General features: G+C 52.2%; 6 protein-coding genes across 6 annotated transcripts; 4 read left to right on the forward strand and 2 right to left on the reverse strand.

The window, feature by feature from the left end:
- Positions 1–2,566: 2,566 nt before the first annotated feature.
- Triagg1_9279 (uncharacterized protein) lies at positions 2,567–3,842 on the reverse strand (the record flags this gene model as incomplete). The annotated part of the gene is made up of 2 exons (XM_062904219.1): positions 2,567–3,679; positions 3,753–3,842. 2 exons carry the CDS (start codon positions 3,840–3,842, stop codon positions 2,567–2,569), a joined length of 1,203 nt encoding a protein of 400 aa, XP_062751724.1.
- Positions 3,843–4,610: 768 nt separating this feature from the next.
- Positions 4,611–8,002, forward strand: Triagg1_9280 (uncharacterized protein; the record flags this gene model as incomplete). Its single annotated transcript, XM_062904220.1, has 8 exons — positions 4,611–4,701; positions 4,797–4,964; positions 5,030–5,362; positions 5,421–5,547; positions 5,633–5,692; positions 5,753–5,837; positions 5,898–5,943; positions 6,009–8,002. 8 exons carry the CDS (start codon positions 4,611–4,613, stop codon positions 8,000–8,002), a joined length of 2,904 nt encoding a protein of 967 aa, XP_062751725.1.
- A 1,717-nt stretch (positions 8,003–9,719) lies between these two features.
- Triagg1_9281 (uncharacterized protein) lies at positions 9,720–11,597 on the forward strand (the record flags this gene model as incomplete). Its single annotated transcript, XM_062904221.1, has 5 exons — positions 9,720–9,788; positions 9,884–10,034; positions 10,097–10,548; positions 10,607–10,839; positions 10,913–11,597. 5 exons carry the CDS (start codon positions 9,720–9,722, stop codon positions 11,595–11,597), a joined length of 1,590 nt encoding a protein of 529 aa, XP_062751726.1.
- Positions 11,598–12,555: 958 nt separating this feature from the next.
- On the forward strand, positions 12,556–14,340 carry Triagg1_9282 (uncharacterized protein; the record flags this gene model as incomplete). The annotated part of the gene is made up of 4 exons (XM_062904222.1): positions 12,556–12,601; positions 12,669–12,776; positions 12,834–13,027; positions 13,087–14,340. 4 exons carry the CDS (start codon positions 12,556–12,558, stop codon positions 14,338–14,340), a joined length of 1,602 nt encoding a protein of 533 aa, XP_062751727.1.
- Positions 14,341–14,647: 307 nt separating this feature from the next.
- Triagg1_9283 (uncharacterized protein) lies at positions 14,648–15,149 on the reverse strand (the record flags this gene model as incomplete). Its single annotated transcript, XM_062904223.1, has 3 exons — positions 14,648–14,732; positions 14,798–15,021; positions 15,108–15,149. 3 exons carry the CDS (start codon positions 15,147–15,149, stop codon positions 14,648–14,650), a joined length of 351 nt encoding a protein of 116 aa, XP_062751728.1.
- A 504-nt stretch (positions 15,150–15,653) lies between these two features.
- Positions 15,654–17,668, forward strand: Triagg1_9284 (uncharacterized protein; the record flags this gene model as incomplete). Its single annotated transcript, XM_062904224.1, has 2 exons — positions 15,654–16,795; positions 16,852–17,668. 2 exons carry the CDS (start codon positions 15,654–15,656, stop codon positions 17,666–17,668), a joined length of 1,959 nt encoding a protein of 652 aa, XP_062751729.1.
- Positions 17,669–17,933: the final 265 nt, after the last annotated feature.

The following is a 17,933-nucleotide window of genomic DNA, read 5'->3' on the forward strand; positions in this document are numbered from 1 at the left end:
AGAACCTCGAGCAAGAAGGGCAAGTTCTGTTTAAAATCTTATTTTGCCCCTAAGCAGCTCGTTTGCCGTGGCAGCGCTCCGCAGCCCAAAGGGGGGAAACAGGTCGCCTCACTATCGTATATTCGCTCATATTTTTTCCCTCTCGCCCCTGGAGCCCGTCAACTGAAGCTCCTCACGCGGTCCTTTACATACCCCCACAAAGCCCAGCACGTATCATGTACGAGTACTTGGATGGACCGCCCAACCGAACACCACCAACCGCCTGCCCGGCTTGACGCACCATCCCCCCCTTCCCTGTAAGAAATACAGTAACTACTAAAGATGGAGGGAAAAGAAAGCTGGAAAGAAAAAAGAAAATTGGCCAAACGACATGGGCCTTTGTTTGACAAGCGTGCGGATAATGGCAGATTCGCTCCGGTTGTTCTCGTGAGCCCGCCACTTTAGTGTGCGTCTGTGGAAGCACCGTTTGCTGATCACAGCTTGACGGCTGTCTGTACGAATACCGAAGCAGCAAGTAATGTATGCCATCATCTCTGTCACAAAACGCGCTTTAATCATGGCCCGAAGAGCCGATGGGCAAACCAGCCACCAATCGCTTACCGCGCATAACGCAGAACCTTTTTACATCACCTCCCTCTTTGTTTATATTCAATCGCTCTGTCCGACCTAGGTTTCCCCCTCCTTTTTTGCTGGTTGAGCCATGTACTAAGTTGTGTGCCATGCGTGGCCTGGGCTGGGCTGGGCCTAACCACGCTCCCGCCATTCCGTTCTCTCGCCACCCACTTAATCAAAAGAAGCAAAGAAAAGAGGAAGGGGAAGAAGGGATGGGACGGTATTGGCATCAACTAACGAGCCTTTTATCTCGCCGACGCTGCACCAGATTTACCTGGGCTGGGCCATCCACTCCGAATGGTGCTTTTCCACACTCGATTTCGAAACGTGCTACCGGCAACGGCATGAGCCTCAAAGTGTGTCGGCAAAGACAGAGAGAGGATGCCGCATGATGCGGTGACATCTCAGAAACGCTATGAAACAGCAGGCTGATTTCGTCATGGATCTGACTCACAGCCTGTCTTTTTTCCTTTCAGAGTTTTTTTATGCAACGTCTCTGCGAGCTGCTCCCGAGGTGGAAAGTATAGATGGAGACCAAAGACCCCCATCCCGGCGCTAAGAAGGGAGTTTTGCGAGCGCTTTGATGCTCCAAGTCTGTTGCTACGTACAACCAGCCGAGATTACCTCCGCGAGGCCTCGCTTTTGCGCCGCCTTCGCAGCCAATCCCATCGGCAAACCCGCCGTCTGTATCCTCTGGTCGGTTCTCTTAGGCGATTTTCACAAGAAGCACTTGCTTGGGGAGCGAATGCTGTTACATGGCATCCCGAATCCTGGCGATGGGATGCCTGGCCAAGAGGCCATTCACTGTCAGCGGAGGCGTCAGGTATCATCCAATCCAAAGCACCACGGACTGTCCTGCACTAGGCACGCGTCTGCAAGCCCGACGTTCGCCCATTGTCGAAAGAGACGGTCAAGGATAGGTGTCCAATCGCACAAGCCCCCGCATACCACCAACATGGCACTCCCGTGTCCTAAGGGTTCTTCAAGCAGGCCGACGCGAACCTCACCGTTTTTGACAACCCTAGAGTCTCACTGCACATGAAAACCTACAACGGAATGTGCGACATGTGCTTATTTGCCTTGACAAATCGCGGCTCCGGACAGGCACGTGGAAGCGAGCGTTATCACGGCCGCCGGGTTGGGAAGGTTTTTAAAAGTACGGTTTTCGTAATACCGGCAAATCTGCCTATACCAGTGTGGTGATCCATCCATCCCTCTTACATACAACCACAGGCTGCGCCGCTGGGAATTGGGCCAACGAAACATACCGAACCATCCACAATTGTGTCGCTACGTGTTAACAACGCCGTGGCCGCCGAACATAAACACACCTTCATTTACTCATTACCTTAATAAAAGTCCCGTGAGCAAATCACTCTTCTCCCGGACACAGTCTCCTGGGCCATCCATGTTAAACTCCAACGGCAGAGTGTGGTGTGCACGGGAACTAATGCTTGTCCAGGGCTAGCCCACGCACCAACAGGCGCCATTGCTCCTCGCGTGGCTACCTGACAAGTGGCTCTACCTAGCCATGACCTGCGAATACGATGTATCACCTAGCTAGGGGTAGCATCATCGTGGAAGATAAGAATTGGCTGGAACACGTGCATTTTCGCGTGTTGTTCCTGTGCTTATATGTTTGTCCAATGTCTGGGATTTTTGCGTTATGGCTGGTGCGCCAGGTTGAAAATGCTACCTATACCTGTAAGCCTAGACCACCATCCCTTGGCTTTACATTGATTGGCATCTATAGAAACTTGCCCCCTCGATATGACGTGTAACATCCATGTTGACTGAGAAAATATTGGCGAATCTGTCAATGGCAAAAGCAATAAACATACAAGCTACGTTAAACCACGCTGCAGAGGGAAATCTATGAAGAAACCAACGCAGAATGCCTCATAAGCCAGCAAAACCTACAGGGTAGCATTAATATGTTACAAGTTCGTCTAGTCTAAGCCGCCGCCGCCGCCTCCCCACCCAATTTCTCCTTGGTGTGCTCCAGTACCGTTCTAAGCGCCTGGTCTAAGTCTTCCAACTGCAGATATGCGTCTATCCAGGCAATCGTCTTCTTCTCCAACACAGCCTTGTTTGTGGTGGTCTCCAAGTACGATCCTAGCCGCTGCAGGACCACACCCAGGCTTCGAGGAAACTCAGCCGTGTATGGCGAAACGCCCAAAAGTGGCTGTCGGATGTGGCAGTTGCAGGTAGATGGATCGTTGGGGAATTGCTCGTCGAGAGCATCCAGCGCGTGCTGAGATATCCTTGGCTGGACCGAGAGCTTGCTAAAGGAGGCGAACATGAAGTAGAACTGCTCTGCAACCTCGGCTTTGAAAAACGGCTGCCTCCGCGATATATCGAATATGGCCATTGGAATGGCGCCGTCCATGGCAGGGTTTGACCGAAGCTCTTGCGTCGTGTCCTTATCGATGACGGTGCCCTGTGCTTTCGACGGTTCTGGAAGAGACAGGTCGTTATCCTCATCCTCGTCGTCGCTATCACCTAGCAGAAGAAGGTCGTCGTCTTCATTTGCCGGACGAGGCGGCACTACCTTTTCACCCTTGCCCTTCTTTTTCTCCATCCTCTCCAACCACCTCATCTCGCATCTTGCGTACTCGAGCCACAGCGTGCAGTCTGAAGAGCAGAACCGACAGCCTCTCATGAAGCAGTTTCTCGCGGCCGCCATGTCACCGTCGCTCGCGAATCGATTGGCCGCCACCACCCACATCTCGGGATCCTTGGGCATCATTCGAAGGGCCCTGGTCATGGTTTTCCGCCAACGCTTCGCCGCCTTGACCTTTGCCATGTACGCGAGGTATTCGCGCCACAACGCACCGCATGCGGGGTGTTTGGAGACGCTTCTATCGTAGATGGACAGGACGCGAGTCTGACCGGCGTGGGCAGAATTGAGGTTGCGGAGCTTCAGCCTCTGGCAGCGCTTGGAGCGGAGAGACTCGACTGACTGCTCCCACTGGGCGTAGGACGACCATTCGGAAGGCGTGTTGCCCGGGGAAAGCACTCTGTGTTCGAAATCGTTTCGTTTCTGGACGATTGAGCGAATCTCATCCTGATTCGTGGCGTTAGTTCCAGCACTCACAACCGTTTTCCCTGCTGAAAACTTTCAGAGAGACCACGCCCACCTTTGAAAATATCGATTTCTCCTCCCACTCTCGCAGTTGCGGGACGGAGCGTTCGAGATAGAATCTCGCCTTGTCTGCGACCCCAGCCATGTCGAAATGGCCTCTCCCGAAAATAATCGAGCTTGGTTTTTTGCGTAGTCTCCTAGCAAATGCTGAAGCTGGCGTTGGCCGAAGTTTTCATGAGGCTGCCAGAAATTTTAGTGGAACCCGCGTGAACTCCAACGAGCGGGCCTGTGAAATTTTGGCGGGGCTTTTCGCTCTTCCGTCATCAAGCTTACTTGCACCTATTAGTCCCCTGTACGTGATCCAGCCGAGAGCCGCACAGCAGCTAGTCTTGTTTTGGGCGAAGTGATTAAAAACCGTTCGAGCATCTAAAATTGTCTATATGAATCGGACTGATGCTGCGCAGTTTCGGGGGTCGCTTGCTGATTTGTTTTGTCTTATTTTTGACCAATCAAACACTGTAAATGATATAGATGATGCCAGTCACTGCATTTGCTGCGGTAAAGCTGACCTGCGTGCGCAATCTCTTTCATCACTGCAAGGCGTGGCGGCTGAAAACGGACTAGTAGGCTGTGCATTCTCCAGCTGTGGGCGACATTAAATTTTGGTTTCAAACCACAAAACGCTCGCGCCGAGACGTGTTCTGCTCATCCAATCCTTGTCATCCCCACAGACGGCAGGGCACAGGGGGGCAAGTCGCCTGTTGACACGATCGCGAAAGGCCCTCGGCACGGGCGACTAAAAATCCAGTCTCTGATGATTTCAAACCTCCCCTCGTTCAACTCTCCCAGTCCTTATTTCCGGATGCTCCGGACGCTCTTTTGATTGCGACCTGCGTTTCTTTCTTTTGTCGCGATGGCGTCGAGATACAAGGACAAGGACGGCGGCGTTGTCCTCAGCTTTAATGGGCAGTGGGTTAGCTGGGCGCATACGGCTGTAGCTTATAGTAAGTTCGCCGTGAAGCTGGGGGGAGCTCGGGGATTGCGGCGCAAACTAGAGGCCGATGCGATTTTGTCTTTTGCTTGCTAACTTTGTCGCCAGCTGCATTCATCAGTGCATTGATAGTCGGCGTTTCTCTGCATTACCACAAGATCGTAGAGAATGAATTCTACGGATACCCAGACGAGTGGTTCCCGTCGGTCTCTGCGACGATCGGCGACCGATACCCGGAGCGCTCGTTTTTCATGATCTTTATCGCAATCACATCAGGTAGACGCGGCCGAAGAGCATTGTACTGTACGAGAGAGGAGACTGACTTGATTTGACGCTTGTAGGACCTCGTTTTGCGCTCGTCGGCTTGTGGTACATTTTGACTCGTAGATCCGATTCTAAGCTTCCGGGCTTCGTCGCTTCCATGGGCCTTTTGCGGACCCTGACATGTGGTGGCTGGACGTACATCACATCTACGGACGATCACGATTGGCACGATATTCTCATGATATCATACATCGTTTGCACTCTGCCGTGGACAACTGGCTGCATTGCCTTGAGTCCGCCAAACCCCTCCGCCATCATGTGGCGCAAGCGCTTGGCAGGCCTCTTCTTTGGAACTCTGGTTCCTCTGATCTACTTCTTCATCCAACACAAAGTACACCGTGTAGCTGGAGGTATTTCCCCCCAGTCCGTTCATTGGGAGACGACGAATGGGATCTAACGATGTTCTAGCTTATACGACGTATGCTTTTTTTGAATGGTCATTGATTCTCTTTGACGTGGCCTTCGATGCGGTTACGGCCCTCGATTTTAATACATTTGAGATTTCGGTAAAGGATGTCAAGGGAATCAGCAAGGGGTACGTGCAATGGCTTCCCAGATAGAAACTTGTCTTTGTCAATTCTTGTCCAGTGTAGCTATTCTACGAGAACATTTCTAATAAGCCTTCTTTTCCTCGATAGTGAAAACCTCTCCTCGGTCCCATCTGCAGTTTTGGAGAAGGAGTAAGTTCCTCCATGCCTAGGCGTTTGATTTTGCAGTCGCTTACGAGTGGGTTCGCTCAGAAAGGAACAGATTACAGGCGGCTTTTTCTCCATCCGATTTACATCAGCCGACGCTCTCGACACTGCTGCCAGTGTATACCACGGGGTTAGTAATGCTTGATTGAGGATATATATGCTCAACCCCCTGGATGCTAATTCGTTGCAGTTTGTCTTTTGGTCAATGCTTACCAGTCTTGGACTTGTCGTGTGGTGTAAGCTCCCCATTTCTCTGCCCTCTTTTTTTCCCCCTTGAGACCCCTGCTCTGACATGCATCAGACTTCCCACTCTGGCACATGGGCATCTCTGGCTTCGAGGCTTTCGTGATGGTGACCGTTGCGCCATCGCTTTTGGGAATTGGAGTCTTCCGATCCTTTGTTGTGAACAATCTGCGACTGGTTCACCTTTTGTCGCTATCTGGTGTTGCTTCATACCTTGTTCTCGACCCAGTGCTTCGTCTGTGTACAGTTGGCCTCGGCGTTGGGCTTTCATGTCTTGGCTGGGCTAGCTCTCTGCATGCAGACTCAGTTCACAATGTTCGACTGGAGACCAAGCTGCTTGGATGGATGATTGGACTGATTCTGTCGTCTACAATGAAGTTTGCCTGGACGACGAACAACCCGATCTGGCCTATCATGCATGCCGCCAACGGCGGATGGAACGGCGTGGGACTCGTGCTCGGCATCCTGGCTGCTCTCCGATTTACCAGAAAGGGCCCTCTCACCGGCGGCTCTTTATCAGATGAGCCAAAGCAGCAAGGCTCAAACCTTTTTGCTGCTTTTGGTATTGGTGGGTTGTTTTTTGGCTTACACTCATTGTTGTCCGACACCAGCACCATGATTCTCTGGGTATGGGAGGGCTACCCGATTCGAGGACCATATTTCTCCACTCACGGCTGGTTTACGGTGGCTGCCATGTCTGTGGGCATCTTCTTGGGCGTCAACCGGCCAGGCCTTGCGGGAAGCTGGCCCCAGTATGCGATGGGATTCGTCAGCGCCATCATCTTGACGATTTTCAGCCATTGGTTTGGTTATTATGGTGGTCTCGGTCTGGCGGCATACCTCATGGCCGTCTCTGTGCCACTCATCTCCAATGCCGCAAAGAAGGACCCAGCAGTGACATTTGGCCTGGGCTTCCTGTTCTACAACTTCATGGTGCTGTTCCACGTATGGGTTGTCGCCTACGCCTTCGTTCCGGGTGGCCCGCTGGTTCGTGAGCACACCGATTGGGTCATGCTTACCACTATGCTGATGATTGCTGCCGGTGTACACGATTTCAACACGGCGCGGCCTCGACACCAACCTGCTCGCCGCACGTCGCCCTCGCAGCATAAGAAATACTTTGGCTTATCAGCCATCATCGTCAACATCTTGTTCATGTGTGCGGCCTTTAGGCGGTTCCCTACTAACGATTATAAGCCTTACCATCCTGAAGATCGGGTCCTGACGGCAGGCATCTGGACGATCCACTTTTCTCTGGATAACGACATGTGGTCTTCCGAGTATCGCATGCGTGATCTGATCAAGGAGATGGAGGTCGATGTGATTGGCCTTCTGGAGTCGGACCTGCAGCGTATCATCATGGGCAACCGAGATACCACCCAGTTCCTCGCCGAGGATCTAGGCATGTACGTCGACTACGGTCCCGGCCCCAACAAGCACACGTGGGGCGCTGCCCTCCTGTCCAAGTTCCCAATTGTAGAATCCAAGCACCATCTCCTCCCAAGCCCCGTGGGTGAGCTTGCGCCAGCAATCCATGCTACTCTGGACGTCTACGGCCAACTCGTTGACGTATTCGTTTTCCACTCTGGCCAGGAGGAAGATCCGGAGGACAGACGACTTCAGTCTGAGTATCTGGCGAACCTTATGGGCTCAACAGATCGGCCAGCATTCTTACTAAGTTACTTGGTGACGGAGCCGCTCGAGGGCAACTACAACACTTATGTGAGCGAGACCTCTGGCATGCATGATGTTGACCCAACCGACTGGGATCGGTGGTGCGAATACATCTTGTTCAAGAACATCAAGCGCGTTGGCTATGCCCGCGTTAGCCGTAGCACGATTACCGACACAGAGCTACAGACTGCCAAGTTTGTGATTCCGCGCTCAGATGCCGAGATTCGGGAGCTAGCAGCCCAGACGGCCGAAGAGCGGGATCACCGCGTAGAGGAGGAGGACGTGCCGGAGGGATGGCGCTATCCCGCCATGTTCAGGGGAGAGGGTGTGAGAGATCATCGATACCACGTCTTTGACGAACCACGTTACTACAACTAATTTCGGTGCCCGGCGGGATTGTAACACTTGTCTGGACGGAGTTATTTGGCGGTGATGGGGCGGTTGATTTTGGCTTTTTTATTTTTTTCTTCTTCTCGCTTTTCGAAAGGAGCGGGGGGAAAGGGGGGGGGGGAATTGTACTTGATACGGACAACGGCTGTTTATTGATTAACGAATGATTGGGGGAGGAAATAATTCTGTGATATAACTTGTGTAGCTGTAGAAATAATGGCAAATTCCCACTTGATTTCAAACCCATACTCGTATTGTTTTCTCGTTTAGGCAAGTAATACTCGTTACCTAGGTTCTGTCTTGATAACGGCAGTTGAACGTGGTAAATGAGTTTCGGCGCCGTGGAACAAACAGTCTCGCTCTGATTCCCGCGGACTGACTGCCTCCGGTATCGCCCTGCTAAGGCTATCAAATCCAATACTAATCCCTATCACAACCAGCCTCAACAGGCAACATGCAATCCAGCCCTTGCCAATGATTGACCTCAACTCACTCACTTTTTGGGTCCCCTTGAATATTGACTGTTAAAGTGGACGCGAAGGCCGCAAAAACAAAAAACCCCCCCACTCCTCTCCGGTCCGATAAAGTGGGGAGCCCTGTTTGCATCTTTTTTTTGGTTACCGGCGGCATCCGCTTTTCGGCACGCGGAACGGGGGCGGAATTGATTCCAAGGCGCGGCTTCAATCGCCTCTGACGCTCGTTTTCATTTTAGCTGTTTTTTCCCCTATTGATTTTGAACTTTATTTTCGTCTGTCCCTTGTTCTGCCGGCCTGCTGTGTAACGAGGATTGATTATGCACGGAATATATGAGTACTCGTAGTTGTACGGAAGGGGAGAAAGGGGGCTTATGCAATCCATCCATTCGTCATCGGTCAATGTCGGGGAGGATGACGTTTTTACCTTGTTGCTCGGACACTTTTCTTTATCAATTTGAATTTTTGTATTGCCGGGATTTTTGGGGTGGCCACGTGCTTTTCGGCTTTTGAAGCTTTGCGACATCCGTTGTAATACGGTCAAGACAGCCCGAACTTTACTCTCAGTCAACTGCACAGGACCTACCTTTGATTGCATAGACGTCTCCCTCTTCACCGGTTCGAGCATGCTGTATGTACTCGTACTCTCTCCATGGCCGTCCCCGTGACCAGAAGCCGGCGGAAAAGGGAAAAGGGATTGATGCCGACGGAATCTAGATCTCCTTCGCCCTTCCTCCACATCTGGCCCCCCCCCCAATTGCACACGACGCAATTCAAATCGAATCAATCCATGCAAGATAATGCTGGGCCTCCCCCGCACAGGCCCCCCAGAACCGGCGGGCGCCAGACCTTGAAAACGTTTCCCCGCCGAACCTAAGCGCCAGTAGAGCTGATTGGGCCACCGATGTCATCAACTTTTGCCAGCAAAATGCAGCATCAACAGCGTTCGTGGATGTGTAATCGATAAGCCTGGGCACGCTGTGTGCCGTGGGAAGCCGATGAATGCAAGACGCGGACGAGTGAAACACTGTTGGCCTGGGGGGGTTTGTTGCGGGTAAGCATTGGGGCGGATTGTAGAGGGACCGGATGGATTGGCTTTTTTTTTATTTGTAGCTTTTTCTTCGCTCTATTTTTTCTCTTGTTTCATTTCTTATTCTCCAGTCATTCTTCTTTCTCAGCAGAAGAGTCCATATACTCCGACTTTTGGCTGGTTTGAACTGAACTCTGCGGAAATGCTGTCGCTCAGCAATCAACACCCAGTTGCGTGGCTGGGGCTCCTGCTCGCAGCGGGAGCTCTCTATGTAAGTTGTCCACGAGATGAGATGAAGAATCACGAGACGGAAGAGTCGGATGAGCTGGGAATTGTGAAGCTGGCAGAGCTAACGTGAAAATCAAGCTCTTTTCATTCGTCGTCTACCGCGTCTTCTTCCACCCTCTGGCGAAATACCCGGGCCCTCTCATCGCCAAGCTCACGGATGGCTACCAGCTCTACCACGCCTGGAAGGGAGACCGCCACCTTCAGTTCTGGCGACTGCACCAGAAATACGGTAAGTCGCAAGACTGCGAAATCGTCGATATTGGTAGTAGCTGACATGGTTTGATTTCACAGGCAAGGTTGTCCGCTATGGCCCCAACTCCCTCTCATTCAGCACCCAACAGTCCCTCAAGGACATCTACGGCTTCAAGTCCAATGTTCGCAAGGCTGAATTCTACAACTCCTTTGCTCACCCCGTTGCCAACACCCACAACACTCGCGACAAGGAGGTTCACGCCCGCAAGCGACGCGTGCTCTCTCACGCCTTTTCCGAGAGTGCCATGAAGGAGATGCAGCGATACATCCTCAACAACGTCCGCACTTTCTGCGAGCAGATTGGCCTCCAGGACGGAAATGCCGACTCCAAGGGCTGGACTCGGCCGCGAAACATGGCGCACTGGTGCAACTACCTTGCTATGGACATCCTTGGCGATTTGAGCTACGGCAAGGCTTTCCACATGCTGGAGAGCCCAGAGAACCGCTTTGCCCTGGACCTGGTCGAAGCTGCCACTACTAGACATCTTCTTGTAAGCCATTCCATTGCCACAAGAGTTCACACAGTATGCTGACGGTTGAAAAAAAAAGTGCGGTACCATGCCCATTGTCGACAAGCTCAAGTTCGACAAGATCATGTTCCCCAAGCTCGCCGCTGGACGTGCCCGCTACATGGCCTACAGCAAGGCCCAGCTGACCGAGAGAACCAAGCTTGGAGAGGAGACTGACCGCCGCGATTTCTTCTACTACCTCCTCAAGGCTCGTGATCCTGAGACCGGCCAGGGCTTCTCTACCCCCGAGCTGTGGGGAGAGTCCAACCTGCTGTAAGCCATCCCCGAAGATATATATATACCTGATGCACCCTCATGAACCCCTGTACTGACATATAATCACCAGCATTATTGCCGGATCTGACACCACCTCCACCGCCATGGCCTCTACCCTGTTCTACCTTACCCGCAACCCCCACGCTCTGCAAAAGGTTGTTGACGAGATCCGAGGCAAGTTCTCCGACGTTGAAGAGATTGTCCAGGGGCCTACTCTTGCATCTTGCACCTATCTTCGTGCCTGCATCGACGAGGCCATGCGTATGTCTCCTTCTGTCGGCGGTATCTTGCCTCGTGAGGTCTTGCCCGGCGGCATCACCATCGATGGCCACTTCGTCCCTGCTGGAATTGTCGTCGGAACCCCCCACTACAACATCCATCACAACGAAGAGTACTACCCCCAGCCATTCACTTATGCTCCTGAGCGATGGATCAAGGACGCTGTCAACCCCGTCCTCAAGAGGGCGTCCACCGTGGAAGACGTTGCACAGGCTCAGGCCGCCTTCTGCCCCTTTAGCATTGGGCCTCGCGGATGCATCGGCAAGGGCCTGGCCTATGTTGAGATGACCCTGACTCTTGCTCGAGCCTTTTACCTCTATGACATGAGAAGAGCCGTTGGTGTTGCCGACCCTAGCGAGGGCCGCGCTGACCTGGAATGGGGCCGACACCGTCCCGAGGAGTTCCAGCTGGCGGATATTTTCACCAGCGCCAAGAAGGGGCCCGTCGTTGAGTTCAAGTTGGCTCAAAAGTATTAAGCTGATGTTTTGCGTCGTGTACGTTATGATGTTGGAGGAGGAGATGGTGAGCGAGGGCAGATTGGACTCGCTTTTACCAAGTTTAGTTGAAGGTCCACAGGTAAGAATGAGACCATGTATGTACAAAGCATGAAGGCGGCATTGGAGGTTTGCGACCAATTTTTACGAATTTACACAATGATATGAAAAATTCAAATAAAAAATGCAATAAAATGTTTAAATTGAAGTTGATTCGTGATTGTGTTCTGAAAGATATTTGACTTGGCGCATTTGATGTTGTTTTACTGGGCACAGGCAACACAAGCCCAGCAGACTTGAACAGCCAGACATGGAGGAGCAGAATTTTGCAGAATTTTTCAATACTTGTAAGGCAAACAGAATTTTCCAAGAGTGATTATAAAGTGGAAGAGTCACATATGGTGCAGCAAGGATATTGACGATGCGATTTGGGGCGAGTTCTGTCTAAGCTGCGAGGAGAGAAGTCATTTTCCACATAAAATACCAAAGGAGGTACTTTTGTTCTGCATTGCACCCTTCAGTAACATTTGACTTACAGACATCTACGAGCTCATCAGGAATCTAGAGGCTAGATTTAAGATTTCTGCAAGTTTAAAAAACAAACTCAGATTTAATTCAACCCATTTTGCCCAGAGCATCTATTCATTGACAAAAGACAATAAGAGACAATGCAAGGGGCGGACGTGATTGGCCAGCCGCTTCCCGTAGGCGCTGGAGAACCACTAAAAACCGCCCCAAGGCTGCACAAGGCTGCCTACCCAGGCGCTTGCTTTTATCTTTCCGGCCTATCTAATCGCCAACCTTCAATTGCTCCGGATCCTTCGTTTCTTCCACCTTTCTCGCGACAACATCGTGAGACGACGTTGGAACGGCGATATTTCGCGATGGCATAGTTGATGCAACCATCTTACAATCAATCATCTTCCGCTGACTGCCCACCATGGCGGTGTGCAGATTCTACCAGCAGGGCTATTGCAAGTTCGGCAGTACGTTCATTCACCTTTTTCACTTCGACATTTTCACCTTGCAAGAGGTCCTAACGCCCTTTGGTAGACAGCTGTCGCTACGAGCACCCTAATGCCGGTGGCAATCGCAATCAGCCCTCGAACCGCTTCGGAGCCTTGGGAGGAACTAACACGGGTGGGAGCGAGAGCGCGTTGTGTAAGATGATGCATGACGCCGAATCGTTTCTTGATGGAGGCTGACACTCGAGAACAGCAAAATACAGCTTAGCTCCCGATGTGATCGAGAAAGACTTGACGATAGAGGCGCCCCAATGGATTCTTTCTGCGTATGCCCCGGGGCGAGACGCTCCAGACCAGCTCTTCGGAGGGTATCCTCGCGAACAGAGCTTTGAAGAACTCAGACTTCATTACCTCATAGGCAAAGCCTCAGGCAATGAGCAGCAGGCTGTGAGGATGCTCGATACATATAAATTGTTTCATGACTGTTCTAACGATGGTGCGCGCAGCTCAACGAAGCACAACAATTATACCAAAATGCAAAGCAGCAAATGGACGCCGCGGCGCGAAACCCGATGGAAGCGGCACGATTCATCGTGGAAGCGGAAAACCGGCATCCAAACAGACACGACATATGCAAAGAGGGAACCCAAGGCGCACCATTTGGCGAGTTTCAAGTGGGAAGAAGACCCAATGCTGCGAATCCATTTGGCGCGAATACTACAACTACTACTACAAATCCGTTCGGAGGAAACGCTGCTGCAATGGCGCCCACGACAGGCTCGTTTGGCCAACCGTCCGCTTTAGGACAGCTGCCCAACCCCTTTGGACAGCCATCACAACCTGCGTTTGGCCAACCATCTCAACCCTCAGCATTTGGACAGCCATCGCAAACAGCTTCTCCGTTCTCTCAACCATCACAACCGGCCTCGGCATTTGGTCAGCCGTCCGCGCTCGGGGCCAAGCCTAGTCCATTTGGTGCTCCTGCGTTTGGCCAACCATCTCAGCCAAACACACAATCTAGTCCATTTGGACAGCCTCAGGCGCAAGGAGGTGCATTTGGCCAACCGTCCGCTCTTGGGCAGAAGCCAAACCCATTCGGCCCTGCGGCAGGCGCCAGCCCAAGTCCCTTTGGGCAACCATCCGCCCCTGCTGCCAATCCATTCGCGACTCCAGCTCAGAATCAGAATGCTGCAAGTCCATTTTCTCAACAGAAACCTGTTCAGACTCAGTCACCGTTTGGGGCGCCGGCGAACCAAACCTTTGCGCAGAACAATGCGAGCCCGTTTGGGCAACAACAACAGCAACTGCAACAGCCCGCCGCCAATCCCTTTGCTCAAAATCAGACAAACGGCGCATCTTCCCAGGCCAAACCCTTTGGAGCGGCTCAGCAACCTCCGTCAGCGGGAGCTGGAGCCGGTGTGGGCAGCAACAACCCTTACCCTCCAGGCAGTTCGAAACAGCACCCAAATATCGACAGTTATAGCTCAAGGTCTATGGATGGCCGGCTGACCATGTTCAAAGGGAAGCCGGTAACATATAATGGCGAGCTGCCTGGGATCCGCGCATTTGACGGCACATGGACACGGATCTGGTTCCCCAAAGGCCCTCCAGGCTACAACAAGGATACAGCGCTGCCCATTGAAGAATATAGCGACCAGTTGAAACAGCAATGGGCCGCCTTTGCTGAGACGGGAGAATTCGCCGGTGGCCTGATGCCGGAGCTGCCCCCGCCGCGAGAATGTACGCAGTGGGATTTTTAACTAGAATAGAAGGATGTTGAATATGGTCGGGAATCCAATGGATATGAGATGGAGTTTAAGTAATGGATCAATATGGGCGTTTATAAGTACGGTTCCATGTTCTACATACAAGGTAGACAAGCTACGGCGTTCAATGGCTGCTTGGGAGAGAGAAAATCACAAGTCACAATGATTATATAAAGAGACCAAATGGATATATGTCTTGAACCAGTTTATTTTGTGCCTATCTGCTGCGAGGGCTGTTTTACTCGCCCTCGACGTCAGGGTATCGGTCACTCCAACATCTTTTACGAGATTGGAGATTCGCTTAAGCAGCGATGGTGACCTCAACCTCGACACCAGCGTCGATGTTGACAATGATCTGCTTGACGACCTCGGTGGGGGCGTGGAGGCTACAGAACGAGATGCACGGTTAGCAAACTGGCGCCAGTCTCGACGAAAGGGTAGCGAAACGCACTCGATGAGACGCTTGTGAATGCGCATCTCGAAGCGGTCCCAGGTCTTGGAACCCTCACCGCAAGGGGTCTTGCGGGGAGTCACGGTCAGGGTCTTGGTAGGCAGGCGGACAGGGCCCTTTGCGCGGAGGTCCTTGTTCTTGGCGCGGTCGATGATCTCGGAGCAGACCTTCTCGAGGACCTGGACCTTGCGAGAGGACAGGGTGATGCGGATCTTGTGGCTCTTCTGTGGTTCATTGGCAAACGGTTACGTTAGCTGCTGCTATGCTGTCGCAAAGGAGGAGGAGGAGGAGGAGGAGGAGGAAAACTAACAGCCGGCTCCTGGACATCCTTGTCGTTCTTCTGGTAAGACATTTTGAAATTTCGGCTTCACGACTCGAACGGATCGTTATAATTGAAATTGAAAGGGGGACGATCTTCGTATCGGCAAAGTGATGAGGCCGGAAAAAACAGTTGGGCGATTTGATGATGCTGATGTTTTTTGCAAGTCAGCAACAAAGTTCGCGGAACTTTTTCTGGTGGGGTTGCGAATTGTTCCAGCTAGGGCTTTCGCTGTGCGCTGCGCTAGTCCCGTTGCGGCGATGGTGGCAGCTTAAAACTATGCGTTGCGATTGGAGGAGATGCAGCTGGGGCAGTTGGTTGTCAGATTTGGACTAAGCCGGAATGGGATTGTCCAATGAATCATTCGGCGATGATGCCTGAGAGAGAGCTTCATATGAGAGCTCTAGTGTTTGTATTTATCTTGATAGCTGCTCCTTTTTCTACCCTACAATAGCTGCTCATTCTGTCCATTTCACACACCATAATATACCAAGTTACCTGTTATTCGACATACACAAACCAGTAGAAAAAGACGCCATGGTTTCTCTACCGCCCTTTGCCCCGTTCCCAAAGGCCTCGTGGCGGCAGCGCATCTCACCCCAAGACTGGGATGCTCTATCCGAAGCCTGGATTGCGCTATCACAAGCTTATCTGGACCTGGACGATGCCGCATTCAAGCAGGCAGCTGCAGACAACGAGTCCCTGACGATGTTTGTATCAACATTCGTGGAGGAGACGGCCGTCGAGTCGGGCGCAAAGACAATATCACCGCGGCTGTTAAAGACGATCTTCCGCCTCATCTCACGGCTCTTGGCAATATTTCCTTCACCTCGGCTGTTAGACGTCCATTTTCTGGCCGGGTTGGCGAGGACGTTTCCAAAGAAGCACACTGCACCGCTGCTTGCACGGCTCTTCGCCAATCACGCCGCTCCCATCGAATCTTCATTACTTTCTCTCAAAAGGCTCCTTATCCCGCAGCTCGACGCCGGAAGCAAGGGTGATCTCAAACTTGTCGAGCTGGAACTCACACGCCTGAATCCGCTGCTGCATGTTTCTCCCAACGCAGGAATACTTCTTCTTGCTGGGTCCGACTTCTTCGACGGTCTAGTCACCTGCTTCCAGGTCATCAATCCACCTCTACGCAAGACCATCATTACGACCGTCTATCTATGCCTCGTAGGGTTGATGGAAGTAGAGCCTCCCAAGTGGTCCATGATTAGCGATCAATTGTACGCTATCCAGGTCGCTGCGGAGGCACACAAGAGGGGGACACTGAATCCCAACGACTCCTTGGCTGCTGATCTCGTGACGAACACACCAGTTCTAAAGGCCTTGCTTCGAAAAATAGAGTCATCGACAGCAGCGCCATCTAACCTAAAGAATCGCATCACTACCCTGGAATCCTTCAAGACGGGCATTATTGTCCGGCCAAAGAAGTTGATAAAGAGAAAGGTGGACAAAGGAAAGGGAGTAGAATCAGCTGAGGACGTGCATGCGGAGATGCATGTCCACCAGATGAGCCAAATCACCCATGTTCAGGACATTTTCCCGGACATGGGGGCCGGGTTCATAGCAAAATGCTTGGATGAGTATAATGGCGACGTGGAGCAAGTGATTGCGAATCTGTTTGATGAAACCCTACCGCCGCATCTTGCCACTGCGGACAGGACAGAGCCATTGTGAGTCTCTTTCCATCTATGATCCCTTGTGACACGGCTAACAATTTCTTTTAAAGGTCACGTTCGCAACCAGATACTCAACCTCATAAAGACCTGGCGCCACGCTCAACACCGACACAGCTACCTATTAGACGCAACGTTTTCGACGACGACGAGTTTGATCGGCTGGCAGTCGACACTTCCAAAATCTCATTTGGCAAGAACCCCGAGAAGACAGCTGACGACGTCCTCAGGGACAAGTCAACAGCTCCAAACAAAGCAGCCATCCTCTCCGCTCTAGCATCGCTCGACCCAGACGACGACGAGCGTGACGACACCTACGATGCCGCCGACGTCGGAGGCACCGTGGATGCAGGCAACCAGGAAGCCGATGGTGTCAACGACAGCAACGAAGAGCTTCTCTTCCGTGCTTTCCAGGCGGATCTTAGGATCTTCGCAAGAGATGCAGACACGAGGAGGAGCGCTGCCCGCAACAAATTGCGCGATGAAACAGGCATGGCCGACGAGGCCATCGAAGGATGGGCAGTCATGCTGCAGAGGAACCCTGCCCAGAGGAAGCGCCTGGAGGCGAAATACGCATGGAGCGGCCAGCAGTCACGGCTCGAACGCACTTCTTGGAGAGCCAGTCCTGCCGGTTCAGGCGCAGAGGAGAGTGATCCGGACGGAGCAAACAGGGGCGGCAGAGGCGGGCGTGCGAGAGGAGGGCGCGGCAGGGGAGGTCGCGGCAGGGGAGGGAATGTCGCTGGACCGACGGGGGAGAAGGATACGGAGATGGCTAGGAAGAATAAGGAGGCTCATAAAGGAGCGAGGGCGAATCACCATAGACGGGATGCAAGGGCTAAGAAGATGGCTCGCGGAGGGTTTGCGGGGTGAAATGATGATCGGAATGACCTTGTTCTGAAATAAGAAGAGAGGAAGCTTATGAGGACGGGACATGGAATACATGAGTAATGGAAAGGAAAAAGATAAGCTTGACTAATATTTCTTCTAATATTTGCATGGTAAACTTGTTTGGCGACCATGAGATTTATGGACTCTTGCATTCATGAATATATCGACATGGAACTGTTATAAAACCAAGTGCCCCCAGAAAAAGACAACGCCGAATCAATGCCTCTAAAAAGCCAACACACCCCCT

This window comes from Trichoderma aggressivum, assembly GCF_033847375.1.
Source record: "Trichoderma aggressivum f. europaeum strain CBS 100526 chromosome Unknown scaffold_051, whole genome shotgun sequence".
NCBI classification, from domain to species: domain Eukaryota; kingdom Fungi; phylum Ascomycota; class Sordariomycetes; order Hypocreales; family Hypocreaceae; genus Trichoderma; species Trichoderma aggressivum.